This window comes from Phascolarctos cinereus, unplaced genomic scaffold, assembly GCF_003287225.1.
Source record: "Phascolarctos cinereus isolate Bilbo 61053 unplaced genomic scaffold, phaCin_HiC Scaffold_2;HRSCAF=192, whole genome shotgun sequence".
Classification (NCBI taxonomy): domain Eukaryota; kingdom Metazoa; phylum Chordata; class Mammalia; order Diprotodontia; family Phascolarctidae; genus Phascolarctos; species Phascolarctos cinereus.
In genome coordinates, this window is record NW_027555625.1 from 79,261,614 (window position 1) to 79,283,103 (window position 21,490).

General features: G+C 41.8%; 1 protein-coding gene across 3 annotated transcripts; it reads left to right on the forward strand.

The window, feature by feature from the left end:
* Positions 1 to 64: 64 nt before the first annotated feature.
* LOC110193195 (uncharacterized) lies at positions 65 to 21,064 on the forward strand. Of its 3 annotated transcripts, XM_078149470.1 has the most exons (4): positions 65 to 2,035; positions 2,502 to 2,613; positions 5,242 to 5,308; positions 16,312 to 16,489. In XM_078149470.1, exon 1 carries the CDS (start codon positions 1,029 to 1,031, stop codon positions 1,743 to 1,745), a length of 717 nt encoding a protein of 238 aa, XP_078005596.1. In that variant the 5' UTR covers positions 65 to 1,028; the 3' UTR covers positions 1,746 to 2,035; positions 2,502 to 2,613; positions 5,242 to 5,308; positions 16,312 to 16,489. The 3 variants fall into 3 exon arrangements, with proteins under 3 accessions (XP_078005596.1, XP_078005597.1, XP_078005595.1); XM_078149471.1 differs by lacking the exon at positions 16,312 to 16,489 and adding an exon at positions 19,650 to 21,064 and having other exon boundaries at positions 65 to 2,613; XM_078149469.1 differs by having other exon boundaries at positions 65 to 2,613.
* The last annotated feature ends 426 nt before the right edge of the window (positions 21,065 to 21,490 follow it).

Genomic DNA, 21,490 nt, shown 5'->3' on the forward strand with positions numbered 1-21,490 from the left:
CTCTGTGTGTATGCGCGCGCGTGTGTGGGGGTCTGTGGGTCTGTGTCTCTGTGCGTGTGTGCGCCTCTGGGCTGGGTAGGTGGGTGGGTGTGTGCGAGTCTCCCTCTCCCTCCGCTTCCGTCTCAGTCTCTGTCCCTTCTCTTCTCTGGGACTCGGCTTTCCTACGGCACCAGGGGATGCGTCCCGGAGCGCTGCGGCTGCTCTCTTTGGGCCGCCCCCTTCCCACACCTCTTCGCTCCTTTTTGCATAAGGAGGACTCGCTCTCGGGGTTTGCAGCTGGCCGCGGGGGCTGGGCTGCGGGGCGGCGGGCGTGCTGCGCTGTTCGCTGTTCCTGCTGCTGCTGCTGCTGCTGCTGCTGCTGCTGCTGCTGCCGCCGCCGCCGCTGCCGCTGCTGCTGGTGCTGCTGCTTCTGGGGCTGGATGGAAGAGGGGAGCTCAGCACTTCACGCCTCTCTCTCGCTCTCTCTTTCTCTCCTCTCTCCTTTTTTTTTCTTCCCCCCTTCCCCCCAGTGCAAAGTGCAAGGGAGAGGTGCAGCGGGGATGGCCAGGAGGAAAACGAACTACTGGGGGGAGGGGGGAGGGGAAGGGGGCTGGCTGAGGGGGAGTCAACCCAAATTCCGAAAGGGGGGAAAAAAGTCAGCTCAGGCTACGGCTAGAAGATGAAAAATATTTTAAAGGCTCATCCAGCAAGAAGAGTTTAAAGCAATTGCTGAGTTTTATAGCAGTTCTGACGTAGCTGGGAAATTGACTCTGACTCCGGACCAATGAGGGACCTCAAAACCAGCCCCGATTAGCATAATAGTATAGAAACAAGGAAACTTTTCGGAGCTGTCAATCAGAGACCAATCAGCTGACTGTCAGCTGGGACTAGGATTTTTAACCCTTCCCTGGACATATCCTTCCGGGGAATGGGGGGGTAGTATTAATTAAGGGGAGAAGATTGGTGAAAAGAGGGGTAGGACCTGGGGGAGTCCAAGGCACACTACTTTCCCTTTGCTTTAGAATCCCAAAGATCTCCACGATTCGGAGATGCTGGACTCCCCTGGCTCTGACTGTTCATTTCTTTCTGGGACGTTTTCCTCTCGCTTTGTGGGAGCCTCGGGTCTGCTGTCCACTCTGCCTCGGTGCTCTCTGAGCAGGCCAGAAGCCCCGGGGCATCTTCTTCCTGTGTTCACCGTCCCTCTTCCTGAACCTCTGCACCCGGAGCCCAAATACTCATCTGTTTGGACTTTGGAGTCGCCTATGCAGTCTCAGGTCCCTCTCGCTTCAGGAGATCAGGGCAGTTTGCTCACCACCCTGCTACCCAGTCTCCCTGCCTCGCAGCTCTCCTGCCCGTTTCTTAGTGTTTCGTCCTTGCCTGCCTTTGCCTCTCGTTCTCTACCTGCCTATCCCCTGCCTTTTTGCCTGTCCACCTGGCTTAGGCTTGGGGACCCCAGGCACTTGCCTGGGTACGGAATGGGATTCTATAGGTTCGATAGGAGTAGATTCAGGGAACCAGGAGGTGGAATTTTGTACTGGGACCAGAATCTGCCGCCAGTCTTTGCAGCACCTTGGGGAGGATCAAGGAGTCCCGGAGCGTCAATCCCTTTGGTTGCATTTTATTTTTCTCTTTTTAAAACATTTCGGAGGAGTCCCGGGCCCAGAGGGCTTGGATGCACTAGTGGGGCTGCTAAGGCCCCATGGGGAGTGTGTGTGTGTGTGTGTCAAAGAGAGAGAGGGAAAGAGAGAGAGATTCTCAAGAGTTAACTCAGGAACAGCTCCAGAGTTGCAGTAGCTGAACTCCGAATGAGCTCCCTGCTAGAATTTGCCTTTAGTTTGGCCTTTTATTTACTCTCCCACCCACCCCCTTTTTTCTTTTTCCTTTCTTCACTCTCTTTTTTCTCTTCTTTTCCTTCCTCTCCATCTCTTTTCTTCTCTATCTCTGTCTCCTGTCTATGTGTCTGGTCTGTCTTTCAGTCTCACACACATACACACACACACACACACACACACACACACACACACACACACACACACATACATCCCCACACCCTGGTGTAAGTATAATCCGACCTCCGTTTATTAGGGTGTTATGCCCTTTGCTCTTTCTCATTTAAGTTAATTATTTCGTACTTGATCGTGACACGGAGGGGAGAAGGGGCCCCCGCCCACATGTGCTTCCCGCCAAGGGTTAAATTGTAAACTGGGCTCTTTGATTTGCCCGGGAATTGGGGGTGGTGGAGCGGGAGAGGATGCCCCCTCCTCCTTTGCTACACACGCTGATAAACTAATTCAATTTATTGGATCGATTCTTTTTTGACTTTATGCAGAAACTCTGTTTCTAAGATTTTAAAGCGATAGGCCAGAGGAAGGCAGAGATTTGGGGGTGTGGGAAAGAATCCTGTATAAAAGGGGACACTGCCTTTCCAAGAGTCGAGGCCTGCTTGGAGCTTTGATTTGCTTAATTAATTAAGTGCATCGAGCGCTGTTCATATTTATTTTACTTTTTTTTTTTTGGGCGAGTGGTGAAGGGGGTTTGAACAAAAATCTGAAAATCGAGAAAAAGGAGCAAGGAGTGAAAACCATTGTTGGATACTCTTGGTTTTAACCTCGACAGCGCCACCTTTCGGCAAAGGTCAGTTTAAATTGATGCCTGTCCAGTTTTGTTGCTTCAAGGAAAAAGCCTGTGTGTGGGTCGGGAGCGTTGGAGGGAATAGGTGAAGGGTCTCAGGAAGTTGTTTCGAGAAGGAATCGGGAGGGTGGCTCTACGGCGGCTTTCTCTGAGCCTAGGAGTGCCTCCCTGCCTGTCACCCATTTCTCCAGTCCCCTCAATTCTTTGTTGTCAAAGGTGGGGACTCGCAGAAGGACCGTTTCTGATTCTAGGAGTGATCCTTAGGCTGCGATGTAGTTGGGACCCAGACCTTTAAAACTGCCAACCCTGATTTCCAGCGGACTTTATGGCAATATCAATAGAATTAAAGTTACTTATAATTCAGTGATAAATGAGATGTCTTGAGTAAGTAAGATTAAGTGCAGTGCTATAAAGTTGTTTATCTGAAAAGTAATTCTCAGAAACCTGACTTCTGACACTTAGTCATATATTAAACCAGCTTCTTTGAACATTGCACTTCAGAACGGTCTCACCCACCCCACAACATACTTTGCTATTTATAACAGGGCCTTGGGTGTCACTCTGCAGGACTGTGCTAGGCCTTTTGGCATTTTCATGTGTAGTAGCCAGAGCCATGTCTGGGACTCCCCCAAAATGATTTGGGATCTATAAAAATTATTCACCTGAAATTCTCCATCTTCAGAATTTCCTAGACCTTCCCCTGTTGCAGCTTCCCTCTATTTAGCAGGGTCGCTATCCAGTAGTACTTTGTGAGGAGGAATGAACTATGTTTATTAATTTGTGCATATCTATGCAATCAAATAGCCTCCCCCCCCCTTCCTTTCATGTTGGTAAAGATTTTTATACCTAGTAAACTTAAAGGCTTGTATCATGTGATCCAAAGGTAAGATTTATTTCTTCCATTTAAGCTTTCCCTAAATAAGATAAATATGGTATGTCCTTTAGCATCTTCACATAATACTGCTACAATTTTCAGCCGCTTTTTTTTTTTTTGGTCCAAATGTGCTCATTTATCTCTTTATCTGAAATGATCCAAGTCTCTTTACTGGTAATGTTGATACTGTTTACCATTGTTCACTATAGGATTTTTTTTCCCTTATGATAAGAGTTTGGAGAAATTATCCTCATCCCATTAAATGGCTGGGAGAGGCATTATATAAGGTAGCTACACATACAAACTCATGAGTTTCTTGAGTAAACTTGGTTGAAGACAAAGAAGAATCAACATTCTATGGACCCTCATGAATGCCGCCATCAGCAGTTGCTGTAAATTAAACCCAAAGACTCTGCATGTGTTGACTTGGAGTGTTAGTAGCAGTATCTGTACCATTTCATGACTTGGCTTACTGTTGGGCACCACTGCTAAATGATCATGTATGCCCCTGTTATTTGCACAGCCTTTTCTACCATTCCGAATTCCTTAAGACAAAGGCAACTTCATAGATAGTTTGTAGATGTCCCAGGAATAGCCCATTCCTATAATGAGCATTCTCATCTTTTGCAGTTTCTGAGTTCATAATTTAGTTTTTTCACAAGGGATATCTAAACATTTACAGACCCTTAATAGCAGGGTTTCTTTTGTGACAATTGAATCCTGTCATTTTAATTAGCACTATTCAGCCTTCAGATTTTCCAGGCGGATAACAGGCCAAATTTCCTTAGGTTCCTTTGCCTAATACTTCTTTCCCCGTCTATCCATGCCAATCTCATCCGAGCATAATATGATCTGCAACCCCCACCTCTGCCCTTTTAATATTCTCTTGATATCTGTACTACAGGGATCTCTGTTGAATAATATTCCTTAATTGAGAATACCATGGACTTGACCTCCATGACCATTTCATACCGATATGGTTTAACTTTGTGAAATCAGTGAATATTTACTGCAGGAGATTGGGAATGGCTTGCTTTCCTGGAGCATGTGTAAAAGCATGTGTAAGGCTATGAAACCTTAGTATCTGAATGCACAATAGTAGCTTCAAATAAGTACATACACTAAAGTTCAATGCAAAAAACTATTTATAAACAAAGTTACAAAGATTTGCACAGGATTCAGGATGACAAGGTATATGGACTTGGATCTAACTTATGAGAATTGGCAGATAGATAGATAGGTAGATAGATAGATAGATAGATAGATAGATAGATAGATAGATAGATGGATGGATGGATGGATGCAAAGGATAGTGAGCACTGAATTATCAAAATTGAGTAGACCCCCTACAACCTTTGTTTATCCAGCCTCTGGTTTTATGGCAGTGAACTGAACACTGCTCCCTAAATTTAACTATGAAACCAATGGAATTGATTTGCAAAAGAATTGTTCAAAGTAACTGATCGCTCTGGCTAAGCTGCTCTTAGGTACAGTGTTAGATAAATCCTTTTAACAGTCTTCAGATCAGTTAGCAGGGTAAGTAAATCACAAATCACTGTTAGCAGATTCATGGAAGAAAATTAATAGAATCAGACGTGATAATCTGATAAGGGTGGAATTGCTGGGGAAACAGTCTTGCCTCATATTTGAGGATGTGAAACAACGGTCTGATTACTCCGAGTCGTTATGAATAGGTGAATTATGGGCTAAGTAATCATCAGAGTAATTCACCATTTATTAATTCTTTTCTCTTTAAGCTGTTCCTGGTTGCAAGTTGAAGCCTCTTTCCCTTTGAAGACACATCCTTTATAATTTTTATTAGAGGTAATTTATTATTTGCATTACCTGTATTTACTTCATAATGGAACATTTTGCATTCAAATTTATGTAATGCATTATGCTTGAGAATATATTTCTGCCTTATTAGCATAAATAGTCACTTACCTTGTGAATTACTAACAAAGTTTATCTTAAAATATAGAGTTTTTTTATTAAGTGGAACACAAACATATGTACCATAAATTCTGATTTTCCTGTGCAGTTCAAGCTAGGAAAGGCAGAAGAGATGTTGTAGGGATGAGGTGAAATCAAGAAGAATTTGTTTGGGGAGGGAATAGCTACGTGGCCTTCCCCCTCCCACTTCACTGTAGGGGACCTGGGTGGGTCTGGGGGTGCATACTCTGTTGTGAATCCTGTAAGAATGAGCTAGATGATGGGTCTTACTGGGCTAACTTTGAATTCCAGTGAATGCCATATGTTTGAGGAACCCATGAGTCCTAGGGCAAGTTCAATAGCATTGGTGAAGTAGGAGGGGAGAGAGGGGAAGGATATTTTTTTTCAGGGGCTTGAGTCATGCTGGTGAGGCCCTGGTGTTCAGTATAGAATAAAATACATTTATCTGTTTATTTATCACACCAGTGCCAAAGCTCTGAATTATTAGCAAGTGAGAATTGTTGGTGAGGGATATACTCTGTCCCTTGTCCCTTGATTTTTCTCTCAAGGCACAAGATGGGATTAGGAACACTACTTCTTGACTGGTTATAGGATTCTCTTCTTCCTTCCTATTTACTCTCCCTCCCCTGTGATGCTGAATATTTCTAGTTTTGGAGGTTTTTCTACATCTGCAAAGAGTCCTGCCTTCTGACCCCTCCATGGTCTCCTTTTGTGCCTTCTGATGGTACTGAGGACTGTCCTGTGATTTTTTCCCTTAATTAGTGTCTCATCTCGTTTCCCTTTTCCATTGCTACACCGTTCCAGTGTAGTGCTCCCAGAAATGATGATATTAACAACTCAACTGTACCCTACTACTGCACTGAGCATGGGAGAGGGTGGGCATACTCCAGATTCCCTCTCCCTGCTGGGAGATAGGCCAAGACCCAGAACAAATTCGAATGTAAGTATAAGACAGACAGACATACACTTGATTTGGGGCAGGGTCACTGCATTTTGCATCATCTGGGCAAGATAACAGTGGACAAATATGTCAGAGTTAATTTTAACAACCATGGAATCCTCATCATTGGCTGTGGGAAAATACTTTATATTCTGGAGAAAGCAACTTCACCCTGGTCTGAGAAGGGAAGAAGAGTTTATCAAACATGGGCAATGTGGGACTCTGTGCATGGTTGAGAGGAAATGACTCTTGATTCAGTTCAATCTAGACTTTTGAGAAGACATTCTACTAACATCAGTTGAAATAGGGACAGGTATTGCCAGTATGCTCCACCCTCTAGAATGTATTTACTTTGGGGCTTAGTTCAGCGAAACACATATAGCAACAATGTCGTTGTAATAATTATAAGAAACTGTGTCTATACAGGCAAAGTAGAGAATTAATCATTCAGGAAATTTTAGACATAGAAACCTCAAAAAACTCCTATTGAAGAAGAAAATGTTTTTTTTCCACCTCTTAACTAAATAATCCAGAATCTTTGACAATGTCTTTCTGATTATTGAAAGCCATAAATAGCCTAGCCAGATGTCTGAGGTTCCAAAGGAGACTTTTCAACCTGAAATATTCCATTTTGGTTGTCAATATAGACCCAGCTCATTAGAGCATCTTCAGAGAAATCATTTGTTTTGTGTAGTATTGGAATATTCGTTGGGGGGGGGTGGAGTGGAGGAAGGAGGAAGTGAGACATAATACCTGTCTTCACATATCTGAAGGGCTGTCATGTGCAAGAGAGATTAGGCATGTTCTGCTTAGCCCCAGAGGGCACGAACTAGGAAGGAGAGAGGGAAATGACATATTTTGGCTTGATGTAAGGAATAACTTCTACACTGTCAGAACTGACCCAAAGTAGAAAAGGTTAGCTCTGGAGTCAGTGGGTTCCCTATTTGGGGGGGGGGGTGGTTCTTCAAGCAGAGAATGAAGATCCATTTGCCAGGGAGAGGTTGGAATAGATGACTTAATTCCTTTAGGTTTCATGAGTGGGTAATTTAGACTAAACAAACCTCATGTAATGGTGAAAAACTTGTTTTTCTTTTCCTTTCTTTTCTTTTCTTTAGTTAGATGATTTCATCCAGAATATGTGGCTATGTCTTTCTTATTAATTAACTCTGTAGGTCACTAAACCAGATCTTTCACATTCCAAAGTGGGCTTTTGAACCTGAAATTTTTTTTTTACATTTAACTGTCTACATGGGCCAATTAATCCGTTTCTAAATCACTTTGCTTTAGGTAAGCTTGATACAATTGGTGCCTGTCACAAGCAAGTTCATGGTAGAATTATTCCACTTCCTACCTGTGTAAACCTAGGGATTTTCAGAACCCACTTCCATTGTCCAAAATTAAAAACAAAAAGCAACTTGGAGAAAAATACCAAGTCACTGTTACCTCACAGCCCTGAGATTTCTCTGTGTGTCTACAGGGGCTTCTTTGTGAAAGTTTTTTTTTCTTTTTTAAATTTCTTTTTTTCTATGTCAGCAAGCCTCTTTACCTATGGGCAAAACCAAGGCTAAGTGTGTGTGTGTGTGTGTTTGTGTGTGTGTGTGTGTGTGTGTGTGCTCAACATAAGGTTGGAAAATCATGTCCCCTGTGTGTTATCATTTTCCAGAGACTCTGAGTGTTCACTAGAACTCATAAGCCCTGTCTTACTTACAAAATAAATAATTATAAGCTGAGGCTGTATGGAAAGAAGAAAGTATTGGTTTTTTTAAAATTATTATTTTTGCATTAAAAGATGTACATTTGCAGAAAGGAATTACCTTCCTCATCCCTCCTTACTACCAGTGTACCCCAGGCAACTCTGTCCCTAGCCAGCCTTCTCCTAGTCTAGTTTTGTTGGTGGCAGGGTTCAATCTGAAACCTTGGTTTCACAAGCTGATTAGATGGCATATTGTATCATGTGCCAACTGAATAAAAGTGAGTTCTCTCCAAGTCTTTGTTAAGAGATGTATCCAGAAAGAAGGATGTGATGGTCACCCTCCAGTCCATCTTGGTCATACCCCAACTGGAGTCCCAGCTTCCACTCTGAGTGCTGAATTTTAGGAAAGACATTGACAAACTAAAATATAGCCCACATAGGGAACTCAGGATGTGGAGAGGAGTAGCTCTTATTTGTTTATCCTGGAGAAGAGAAGACTTAAGAGTAATATAATAGCTATCTTCATCTTTTGAGAAGTCTCAATTACATCCTTGCACTATCTTCTTCAAAAGGTTATTGAGAAAGAAATGTTTTCAAACCTTAATCGCATTATAGAAATATGAATTAACATTATTAGCATTTTATGGTGGCAAAAGTACTGTACTTGTAGTCAGAAGTGACCTGTGTTTGAATTTTTCTTCCACCTCTCTGCTCTGGAACTATGATGCCAAGCCATAATAATAGTTATAATAGTAAATCCTTTGTATTCAAGGTCTTAATGCTCACAAAACAGTTTTCTCAAAATAATGCCATGAGTTAGTGTAAGTGTTATGATGCCCATTTTACAGATTAGGAAAACTGAGGCTCTTCGAGGGTCTATAGAATGTAAGCTCCTCCAGGGTGGGGATTATTTCATTTATGTCTTTGTATTCCTAGTGCTTGTTACAGGTGCTTAATAAATGTTTATGGAGTGATCAGTTGGTTAAATGATTTGCCTCCTTCCCATCATTTAACTCCAACTCCAACACTCTTGCCATTATGTGATGCTGTTTTTCTGAGTCTCAGTCTCCTTATATGAAAAATGGGGAGAAGGGAATAAGCATTTATTATATGCTATGATATCAGGCACTATGCTGAGCACTTTACAAACATCTCATTTGCTCATCAAAACACTGAAGAAATATCTGTAGAATATATTTAACCATGTTTTGTTTTTTTTAATGAGGATCCAGTGAGGTAACATGTATGAAGTACATTAGAGAAAAGCCAGCTTTCGTTGTCACTGGCATCATCACACTTACATGTAGTTCAATTGCCCTGTTTCTAAGCTGAGATGGTCCTTATATTTTTCATTAGTCAACTTACCTCACATCTCTGATTCAGCCTTTGTGATTGAATCTCTCCTTCCCATGAAGGGACAGGATGTGATGGAGCAAATGGAGGAAATCATCAGGCCACTGAAACATCTCCTTGCTCTGAGACAATGGAGCCCTTCCCCCCAGCTCCCTCCCAACCGTCATGCATGCACACCTTGTATCTTCAGGCCTCACTAGAAAGGTGATGGCTGAATCTTTCGGTTATGGTCACTGCTGTGTCCACGCCAACGCAAACTCTATTTTCAAATTCTCAGCCAACAGCTCTTATTTGCACAGAGGGAAGTAAGATGCAAGATTTCTGTTTTTGCCTTTTATGTAGTCAAGTCTGTAATCCTGTGCTGTATGTAGGTGTGGGTCTCTGAGATGGTGTTACTGAGAGAGGAAGATCAGATCAGCAAAGCTCAGGAAAGAACAGGGATGCTCTATTGTTGGCTAATAAGACTGAGGCTCAGTCCATCTGGCCACTCCACAAACAAGCGGGGGGGGGGGGAGTTCCCTGCCCCTCCACACCAGTCTCAACCCCCCCCCCCATGGATTTCAGCCAATAGAACTCTTCTGTTGGAAACTTTTCCAGAGAGAGGATTCAGCAATATTGGGCAAACAGGCCTATGTGAAAATGATATCATGGCAAATGAATCAAACAAAGCTTTTGAAATTAGTCAGTGTTCTTTTTTTGAAACAGCTTTTGAGATTTGGGATTTCTGTTTGCTGTTATGAAATTGACTCTTGTGGTAGGGAAACACATATTTGCCCGCTCTCTTTCACCTTCTAAACTTTAGCATACACAGATAGCCTTTTAGTGTATGCAGCAAAATGAATATCTTTCCTTTTATTTATGACTAAGGATAACTGATTAGGAGAGCCTTGATTGCATGTCAGAAGACTTGGGTTCTAGGCATTGCTGTGTCATTAATTAGATGTATTATCTTTGGCAGTCTTTCCCCCCTCTATCAGCCTCACTTTCCTGTTCCATAAAATGGGCTGGTGTTGGACTGAAAGGTTTCTGAGATTCCTGGGTCTCCGACTTCTTGGACAAATCACAAAACTTTCTGTTTTCAGTTTCTCATTTGTGAATGCTAAAGTCACTTCTAGCTGAAATATTCCATGACCCATCCAGGAGTACCAAGATTCCAAGACTGTCACCCTTTTCCTTTCCTCCTTTTCCCCCAAATGTTCTACACACACACACACACACACACACACACACACACACACACACACACACACACACACACACACTACATTGAAGTCTTAAAGAGCCAGTCCTTGCTAAACACATAGGATCATAGATTCAGGGCCATAATCAATCTACCAATAAGTCAACAAACATTAATCACCTGAAGAAATTTAGAAATGTTCCAAGCCAAACTTCTTGTTTTCCTGAGCAGCTAACTGAGGTTTAGTGTAGAAATCACCTGTGCAGGGTCATACAACTAGCAAAATGTACAATCGAGACTCAGACCTCTATTTTCTGATGCTAGGTCCCAAGCTCTTTCCACTATATTCTTCAGCCATCCATGTAAAGTTTCCTCCACCTTGGAACCAGATCATTATGACATGTTTAATCTAAGGGTATTATCCCCAAACTTTTGAAGTCAATGTCCTATTGGCTCTTAGAATCAGTAATGTCAACCAGCTTGCCCACTTTCTCCGTTAGTGGCATGGGATGTGCCCACTCCCTGTACATATCTAGTTGTCTGCCTAGCATAGACGCAGGATCCAAATCCTGTCTAGTCCATTCTAGGACTGCCAATAGAATCACAGAATCATAGACCTAGCACCAGAAGAAGCCTCAGAAACCAATGCCTTCATTTGATGGGTGAGAAAACTGAAATCTGGGGAGGTTGTGACTTACCAAAGGTCACACAAGTAGGCAAAGTGGATCTGAACCCAAGTTGCTGGGCTTCAGACCCTGGGCTCTTCTGTGGATCCTCTTTCAGTACTATTGTGCAGAGGACTTGAGAAAAAAATTAGAGAGTATTTTGGATCTCGGTCATCCCCAGGCAACTCACAGCTAAACAAACTTAGACAACTTTGCCCGTAGACTCAAATCAAGTCGGTTTTCAATTTGAGGATTGTAGAAACAACATTACGATGGCAAGATTCAGTTTAGAGCACTGAATAATGAATAGAAGCATGCTGTGGGATCATTTCCTACAGGGTCAACTTCTATAAATGTAGGTGTCTATATGAATGGATGTAAGATGTCTGGCCTCAGATATGATTGTCTCTTTGCTGAAAAGCACCTGTCCTGAGATTATCGATGTTGTTTAGTCATTTCAATGGTGTCCAACTTTTCATGACCCTATTTAGGGTTTTCTTGGCAAAGATACTGGAATGCTTTGCTATTTTCATCTCCAGCTCATTTTACCGATGAGGAAACTGAGGCAAACAAGGCTAAGTGATTTGCCTAGGGTCACACAGCTAGTAAGTGTTTGAGGCCAGATTTGAACTCAGGTCTTCCTGACTCCAGGTCCAGGGCTCTACCCACTGAGCCACCCAGCTGCCCAACTATCAGAATGAGCAGGGCGGTACAGTGGATAAATGCTGGATGTGCAGTCAAAAGAATTTGGATCCTGACTCAGAAACATCAGCTATGTGACCCTTGGCAATTCGCTCAACCTCCCTAAGCCCAGGTTTCTTTATCTGTAAAATAAGGATGATAATAATAACATCTATTTCTTGGGATTGTGAGGGTCAGATCATGATCCTTAAAATACCATTAAAATATTAATTGTTTTCTCCTCCTTCTCCTCCTTTTTCTCCTTCTTTTTCTTTTCCTCCTTCTTCTCCTAATGATTAAAGTAATCCAAAAGTACAATGCATAGGATGGGAACCCTGTCCTTCACCCTGGGCTGTCAACTACTTTTATTAGTGACTCTGATAAAGGCATAGATAGCATACTGATGAAATCTACAGATGACTCAAAACTGGGAAGGGAGAGCCAATAAGTTAAATAACAATTTAATAAGATGAATCTTTAAAGCACGGTAGAGTAGTAGGAAAAGTTAACATGACCCTAGGCCACATTGAGAGACCTAGTATAAAAAGACAGTAGGGTATGATTCCCCTTGGACTCTGCCCTGCTCTGATTATATCTGGCATATTGACTTCAGTTAGGAAGGGCATTAACAAACTGTTTTAACTTATCTAGAGGAGAGCAATCTATAGGACAATTTTGGAACTGAAGATCATGCCAGCCCAAGAATCAGCTGAAGGAATTGGGGATGGATGTCTAGGCCAGAGAAGAGAAGACTTCCTTGGGGGATTGAGAAATGGGGCTGGAGGATGATGGTGGTTGATAGTTTTCTTCAAGGAATTTGAAGGGCTGTCAGGTGGAAGAATGATTAGAATCTACAAAATCCAGTAGCCTTGGCCTTCATGCTGTTTCTCACACATGACATTTCATCTCCTGACTCCAGACCTTTGCATTGACCATGCCCCATGCCTCTTTCCCCCTCACCTCTGCTTCCCAGTTTACCTGGCTTCCTTTCAACCTCTGCTCAAATCCAACTTTCTGCCTTTCTTGGTCATTCCCCTTTCCCCAACACGCCCCAGGCTATTGCCATCTTTCTCCTCTTATTTACCATGTATGTGTCTTGTTTGTATATAATTGCTTGTATGCTGGCTGTCTCTCTCCCCCACCCCCAGGATGGGAGCTCCTTGAGAGAAGGGCTTTTTTTTTTGCCTTTTTTGTGTCTGTATCCCTTAGCACAATACCTGATATAGAGTAAGTGCTTATTAATGCTTGCTGACTTGACTCGATGATTTGCTTGGCCCCAGAATGCAGAACTAGGGAGTGGAAGTTGTGGAGAGGCAGATTTTGACTCAGTTTGACATTAACAATTGGCATTTATAAAAGGCTCTAAGGTTTATAAAGCACTTGACATAATTTTATTTTGATCCTCACAAGAAACCTGTGTAGTAGGTACTATAAGCATTATTATACCCATTTTACAGATGAAGCTATCAAGGTTCAGAGGGCTACAATGATTACCTAGCTAGTAAGTATAAGAGGCAAGATTCAAAACTGGGCTTTCTTTGACTCTTAGTCCAGAATTTTTTTTTTTAAACATCACTGTGACTCTCCTAAGGAAGAACAAAAACAAAAACAAATCCCTAACAATCAAAGCTTTCCAGAAGTGGAATGGGCTATTGCAAGAGCTTGTGACTTCTCTATCCTGGAGGTATTCAGATTGCTACTGTTGTTATTGTTGTTGTTTGTCCTTCATTCTCAAAGAGGATCTCTGATCCTCTTTGGTGTCAGGGAGGTGAGCTGCCCCACTGGGGACCCAACTGGAATTGGCCAGCTGAGCAACACAGCTCTTCCTCCTTCCTTCCTTCCTTCCTTCCTTCCTTCCTTCCTTCCTTCCTTCCTTCCTTCCTTCCTTCCTTCCTTTCTTCTTCCTTTCTTTCTTCTTTCTTCTCTTCTTTCTTCCTTTCTTCCTTCTTTCTCTTCTTCCTTTCTTCTTCTTTCTTTCTTTCTTTCTTCTTTCTTTCTTCTTTCTTTCTTCTTTCTTTTTTCTTTCTTTCTTTCTTTCTTTCTTTCTTTCTTTCTTTCTTTCTTCTTTCTTCTTTCTTTCTTTTCTTTCTTTTCTTTCTTTCTTCTTTCTTTCTTTCTTTCTTTCCTTCTTTCTTTCTTGCCTTTCATCTGTCCACATTGGGTATCATACTTTTACCTGTGGGAACTCTGCCCAAAGGAGGGTCTTCAGATAAAGACTTAGTAGACACCTGCCAGGGATGGTTGCTCAGGCTCTGGTTGGACTGTCTGATTTCTGAAGTTCCTTTCAAGCTCAGAGATCCTCCAGGTCTCTGACAAACAGATTCAAACTGAAAGTCAGAGTCAGAGAAGCAAAGGATTTCCTGTGAGCCAGCAGTCTCTCTGGTTTCTCTTTGTGTCATCTTTCTCTGAACCTGGGGAAAGAGATGTTCAGACACTTGAAAATAAAGGGCTGATATGGTTCAGTCTGGGCCTTGTGAGGTCTGTCTTTAAGAAACTGACTGGCAAATAGGACTGGCTCATTTGATAGCCAGTGGCTGACCATGGCAGGTGATGTGGGCCCAGGGGGTGCTTGGATAAGAAGTTGAAGGAAAGAGTCTAACTGTGTGATGTCATGCCTTAAGGATGGGCCTCTGCAAAACAGAAGTGACCAAGCTGGTCTTGAGTGGCCCCTGCCTCTTCTCTTAGCCCCTCCTCAGTCACAACAACAACAACAACAACAACAGGTAGCGTTTATACAGCGCTTTAACATTTGTGAAGAGCTTTATATGTGCAACCTCATTTGACCCTCATAATAGCCCTGAGAGGTAGGTACTATTACTAAGGCACATTTATTAAGTTTTAACTGTTCATCAGATACTGTGCTAAATACTAAGGATACAGAGAAAGGTGAAAGCATAGTTCGTGCCCTCGAGGAGCTCACACTCTAATGCAGGAGACAATATGGAAACAACTCTATATGTGTAAAATATATGCAATATAAATAGAAGATAATTTCAGAGGGAAGGGGGAAAGGGAGTAAGCATTCATATAGTATCTACTATGTGCTAGGCACTGTGCTAAACACCTTACAACATTTGATCCTAACAACCTTTGAGGTAGGTGCTGTTGTTATCCCCATTTTACAATTGAGGAAACTGAGACCAACAGAGGTTAAATGACTTGCACAGGGTCACACAGCTAGTAAGCATCTGAGACTGGATTTGAACTTAGGTCTTTCTGAGTCCAGATTCAGTAGTCCTCAGCTGTGCTGTTTTCGTCATTGGACAGTTTTGGTATGATTGTGAAAGACCTCCTGCCGAAAGAGGTATTTTAGCCCCAGTTTCCTTTAAGGGAGGGAAATGACCAGATGAACTCATCTAGCAGGAAGTAAAAAGGCCTGGATGTTACCTCCACTCCTTGAGTAAGTGCATTTTCAAAGATGATGCTTAATGGGAAGATTTATATGAATTTATACAAAGAGAACTAAGCAGAAGCAGGAGAACCATATACTCAATGTTTCTAGCAATATAAACAGAAAGAACAGCAGCAAAAATTGAATGTTGGGCAATTATAATGACCAAAATCATCTCCAAAAAAGAAATAAGAAAGTATATTTCCCTTCTCTTCAGAAGAGGGGGTCTATGGGTACACGACATGTACCATCAGACTTGAATAATGTAAGTTAATTTTCCAAACTCCTTCCTTACCCTCATCTTCCCTTTCTTATTTTTATTCATCTATCTGTCTGTATGTCTATCTATCTACATACCTACCTACTTATCTATCTATTTACAAGAGATGGGTCACTCTGGTGGGATTTATTGGGAAATGAAGGTGCTATAAAAAAGTAAAAGAGAGAAATTAAAGTTAATTTTTTATAAAGATATTTAGAGAAGGCTAATGGTGAGTCTGAAGAAAAGCAGTCCTAATAATGGACTCTGCAGCATTGATTAAGGGCAATTATAATGATAATAAATGGATGACCTATAAATATGTGTGTATATATACACACACAATATGTAATATATATGTACATACATGTGTATAAATATCTTTTCAAATTCATAGAACTTTACACAACTTTCTGCATTTGATCTTCATGACAGTTCTGTGACATAGGGAATGTAAATTTTATTACACCTCATTTTACAAATGAAGAAATTGAGACTTGGAGAGGCAAAGTCATTCATTCACCTGAGGTCATGTAGACAGGGCATTGGTGGCAGAGTCAGGTCTCAATCCATGACTGCTAATCCAGTGTTCTCCCTATTTGATCAGGCTGTTTGGGACCACAGTCCTCCCTGGTGACCCTTAAATTATACCATGTAGACAGTTTTCTTTTCCATTTATGCATAAGCACATTCGTTGCCTTTTCTGTTGTAGAGCCTGATGGATGAACAAGCGTGGGTGCAAGCCAGTGGATTGGAAGGCCATCTTGGTGTCTTCATAAGAAGCACTGAACTCTTCCTCAGAGGGGTCAGAAAACCTAAGTTCAGATCCCAGCTCTGTCCATAGCTGGTGCCTGGGGCATAGAAAGAACTGAATAAATACTTGTTGTTGATTTGGCTAGCTAATTAATTGTGTTAGCTCATTCAAGACATTGCTCTCTGGTCTGGCTTCCTCATCTGTAAAATGAGAGATGGAACTAAGTTCTTTATTCTCCCTTATCACCTCTGAAGCTCTATGCTTAATCTCTTGTGATTCACCCCTCTTCCTAATTTTACATGTATGAGATAACAACCTGGCACAATAGACCAAGAGGGCTGCTGGCTCTGTGGCCAGAAAGCCCTGGGTTTGACATCTGCCTCTGATATGCACTAGCTGTGTGCCTAAGGAACGTTGCTTCCTTTCTCAGCGTCCCAGGTAATTCTCTCTGACTGTAAATTCAAGACCAGTTGCTGGATGAAGTTTTCACACACAAATGAAATCACAGGTCCTTTTCAGAGAAAAAAAAAAGACCTAAGGAGTGAGGTAGTCACCATAAGCAATGCAATTTAAGATTTCTAGACAGCTGGAATGTTGAAACATGTGAATTCTCAAGTCACTATCAGTCCATTCTTCATCTGCATTAAAAACAACAAAACAGAACAATTTTGCATTAGCCTGAAGAAGATAAGGTATACCCTCAAGTGGAAAAGAGTGGAAAAATCTGGTAACGTGATAGAATCTGTCAGCAAGCTTGTTCTGGACAAAAGCTTTGGCTTCTAATTTATGGACAAAAGAAAAATTAAATCCTCTAATACGTAGTGGCAGAAAGCTAGAACTATTTTCGCTGGGTGCCAATAAGTAAGGCATTGGAAAACATATCTATGTTTATATTGTGCTTTACCATTTGCAAAGTGCTTTGCCCACAGTGAGCCCTTCAACATGCCAGAGAGGGAGAGACCGTGGGTCCCCATTTTACAAAAGAGGAATAGGCGGACTAGAGAAATTGAATGAGCTGTCCATGGTCCTGTAATGTCAGAGGCAGAATTTGAGTCCAGATCTTTCTGACTTCCAAGTCCCACGTTCTGTTCACTATGTTGTACCAACTCACAACAAAATGGATTTGTGTATCTGTGTGGCGATGGAGATCACCACAGTAAAGGAGAAACTTCATTTAATTTCTCACTATATGCATGAAGGGCATTTTAGGGGGGGCTATGTTTTTCCCCCCACAACCTACAGCTTAATCTCTGAGAGAGGATAGACTAGAACTTGGGCAGCACACTGCCTAGGTATATATATACGCACAATATATAATATATATGTACATACATATATATTACAACCTAGGATGACAAAGGAAATTACTCTTTTACTGCCTCCCCAAGACATAGCAGAAGTCAGTACTCATCTGTCTCTCTGTAAAGTGGTGGAATAAGTAGTATTGATTAAGCATTGTGAGGCCTGGGTCCATTTGGCTGTTCAGCCTTTTACATTTGTCTATCTGTGTGCTCCATGGTCACTTTCAAAGGAGCTGACTGACTGTGATGGAATCTAATTCCCTGGTCAAGGTATCAAAATGTACTTTCAGTTCTATTTATGGTTCTTCCATCTGCCATCTTGAAAAAAATAGCAGCCACTATAGTGGGAAAACGGAGTTTAGGAAAAACCTGGATTCAAATCCTGGCTCAGCCACTTATATTTGTGTGACCTTGAATGGGTCACGTCACTTCTCAAAGAAAGTCTCAGTTTCTTATCTAAAAAAAAATTAGGGACTTGATCTATGTGACGTCTATTGTGTCTTTCAGCTCTAAATCTATGTTCTTGAATTGCTTCAGTGCATTCTATTTCCTAGGAGTTTAAATGGCTTGCATAAGATTTGCTCTACTTGCAGAGGTTACAGAAATGAAGATTATCCTGATGAAGGACCATAACTCACAAGGGGATCCTAGTGTACAGTTCACTGTTGTTTTCTAGTAGTCACTATACATGTGGCATCGTGAGCAGAAAGGAGTCAGGCAACTCCTAGGCTCTGTTTGAATGGTTGTGGTCCTAGCGGAAGGTAAGCTCTCCTCCTGACATGGACAGGCTGCAACATTTCCTTCATCTTAGAGTTAAGAAAGCTGAAGCCCAGCAAGGTCTGATAATAACAACAGTTAACATTTATGTAAGACCTACTATGTGCCAGGCACTGTGCTTAGAGCTTTACCAATATTATCTCTTGATCCTCACACCAACTCTGTGATTGTAGGTGCTATTATTATCCCCATTTTATAGATGAGAAAATTGAGGCAGACTTCTGGGGTCATACAGCTAGTAAGAGTCTGAGGCTGAATTTGAACTTGGGTCTTCCTGACTCCAGGTCCAACATTCTATCCACTGTCTCTCCTAGTCACAATGCTAAAAATAAAGACAAACTCTGTTCTAAAGGAATTTGTATTTTATTGAGGGGTCTCAACTTGCTCCATGCATAGATTTTTAGGGGAATCTGTGAATTTTTCTTTATATTTTTATGATTATATTTCAATCCCTTTTAGTCTTATGTATTTTATGTGCTTAAAATTATGTTTCCGAGGAGTTGGTAGCCTTCACCAGATTACCAGAGGGGTCAGTGGCACAAAAGGTTTAAGAATCTCTGTTCCATTAGAAGACAGATGGCCAAGAAGAAAGTCACACCATAAGTAGCCTCTCATGGAGCAAAGGTCCTATACAAAGGTCATTGTCCCGATTGGAGTGGGAGACAAACACACACTATCATTGAATTCCAGACCATTGGGGGGACCTCCTAGTCCTCTCACCTGGTCTCTTTTCAGCTTTCCCACCTCCAGACTGATCATGGTAGCTGAATCTGAGGGTGATCATTTACCTCCTCCAAACCTGTGGGCAGAAAGGTGATGAGAGTCATTATACTCGAAAGTTCTCAGACCAGTGAGAAAGCCATGAACAGAAATGTATAGCTTTTTTCCTACTGATTACTGTTCCTTGGAGGAAGTTCTGAGGCTTAGAGAGAATGAGAAAAAAAAAGAATATGCACATACCAAAGTGACCTTTTTCTCCAACTGTTGTGCAGCACACAAAACTAATTAACAGCTTCTAATTGGGTTGAAGACTGGTTGTAATCAGGAGAGTCACTCTGTGAGGATGACACAGCCCACAGAGTTCCTGGTTGCTTCTTGCTCAATGACTTCTGTATTAAATTTGCTTAGTTCACAGGTCACCAGCTGAGATTTCAGGCTGGTGGGTTTGCCAGCTGCACCTGGGCTGTGCAAACCAAGCTGTTCTCTTCTGTCTCCTAGGTCAGCATCCATCCTCGAAGAAGATTCAAGAATCATGGGATGTCCAAGTTGGGAAGGACCTCAGAGGGCATTCAGGGCATCTCATCCAGTGTGTAGCTGGACAGGAACCCCCTGTGTCATGATAAGTGGCCATCCAGCCCCTACTTGAAGACCTCCAGTGTTAGGGGACCCATTGCCTCCCAAGGCAACTCATTCAATTTTTAAAAATTGTTAAGATGTTTTATCTTACAGCAAGCTAAAATCAGCCCCTCTGATATTCATTGCTCAGTTCTGCCCTCTGAGGTCAAGTACAAAAAAATCTCATCTCTTGTGCATATGCTAATCCTTCCAGACAACTTTTTCCCCCTCTTTCTTAAAAAATAACAAAAACAATAATAATGCCTAACATTTTTATGTGCCAGGCACTGTGCTAAGTGCTTTAGAAAGATTTTGTTTGAACCTCACAATAAATTTGGGAGGTAAGTGCTATTACTATCCCCATTTTACAGATGAGAAAATTGAGGCAAACATAGGTTAAGTGATTTCCCCAGTGTCACACATCTAGTAAGTGTGTAAGGCCAGATTTGAAGTTACATCCCAGTCTAGTGCCGTATCCACTGAGCCATCTAACTCTTCTTTTAGTTTAGGGTTTTTTTTTTTTTGTTACAAACATGGTTTACTCTGATAAAAGAAGAGGGAGGGATGGGTATGTTGGGAAATAAAGGTGATATAAAATCAAAAGGCAAAAATAGAAGTTTTTTTTAAATGATTTTGTTTTTTGGGGGCAAAACATCTCTAGGTCCTTTAGCCCATCCTTGTATCATTTGGTCTTCACACTCATCACCAGCCTAGTCACCCTCCTCTGGATGTACTCCAACTTGTCAGTGTTCTTTGAAAAGTATGACATGTAGAGCTAGACCCAACCCTTGAAGTACATTACCCTGGATCTAGATAGTACTGGAGTACTACAGTACCAGAGTCACCCATTCCTAGAGACAACATTCTCTCTGTCACTATTCTCTCTTTCCTCAATGCATTTCTTCAACACAACTCAAGATAACATCATTTCTTTTGGCTGCTATGTCTGTCTTAGGTGAAATGACATTCTCCCAGCTCATTCCACAGGAACAGTATCCTCACTTGAATGTGAGTAAAAACAAAAGCCTAATGCTATAGGTGTCAGCAAAGCTGAGAATGTGAAGTGCTGGCTATACCAGTGGAGGCCTTCGTGAGAGGCATGGGAAGTTAATACTTCCTTGCTCTGAAAAGATGCACAAGTTATCATCTAAGCGGGGGTGTGTGTAGGGGAAGATGAACGTGAGGTTCACAGAAATATGTGGTTAGCTTCCTCCCACACCAGAAAAACCAAACTGATTAGGAGGGCTTGCTTTTTTCTTTCTTTCTTTTTTTTTTTTTTGGAGGGGTACAAAAGACTGTGTAGGCTGGGTAGACTGTACTTGCCTTCTCTCCTCACTTATCTCAAGTTAGATGACATGGGCTCAGATACTGGCTAATCTGCTTAGTACCTGTGTAACCCTGGGCAAATTACACCTCCTCTGAACCTCAGTTTCGTTCTGTGTCAAATGTAGGGGTTGGATATATGTAGACTAAATTTTCTCATCTATTAAATATTTAGACTAGATTGTGTCTAAAGTCCTTTCATACCCTAAATTTTATGTTCCTTTGATCTTCTCTCCAAAGAAGGGACTATTCTAGTTCTAGCCAAGTCCTAAGGGTCTATGTTGTCTTGATAGGAGTTGGCCCAAAGTAACACTTTAGTTATAGTGACTCTGGGTCTGGCCCAGCTTCCAGTGGTTACCACATGGAGGAAACTTGGAGTCTAATTTTGGGATTAACTCAGT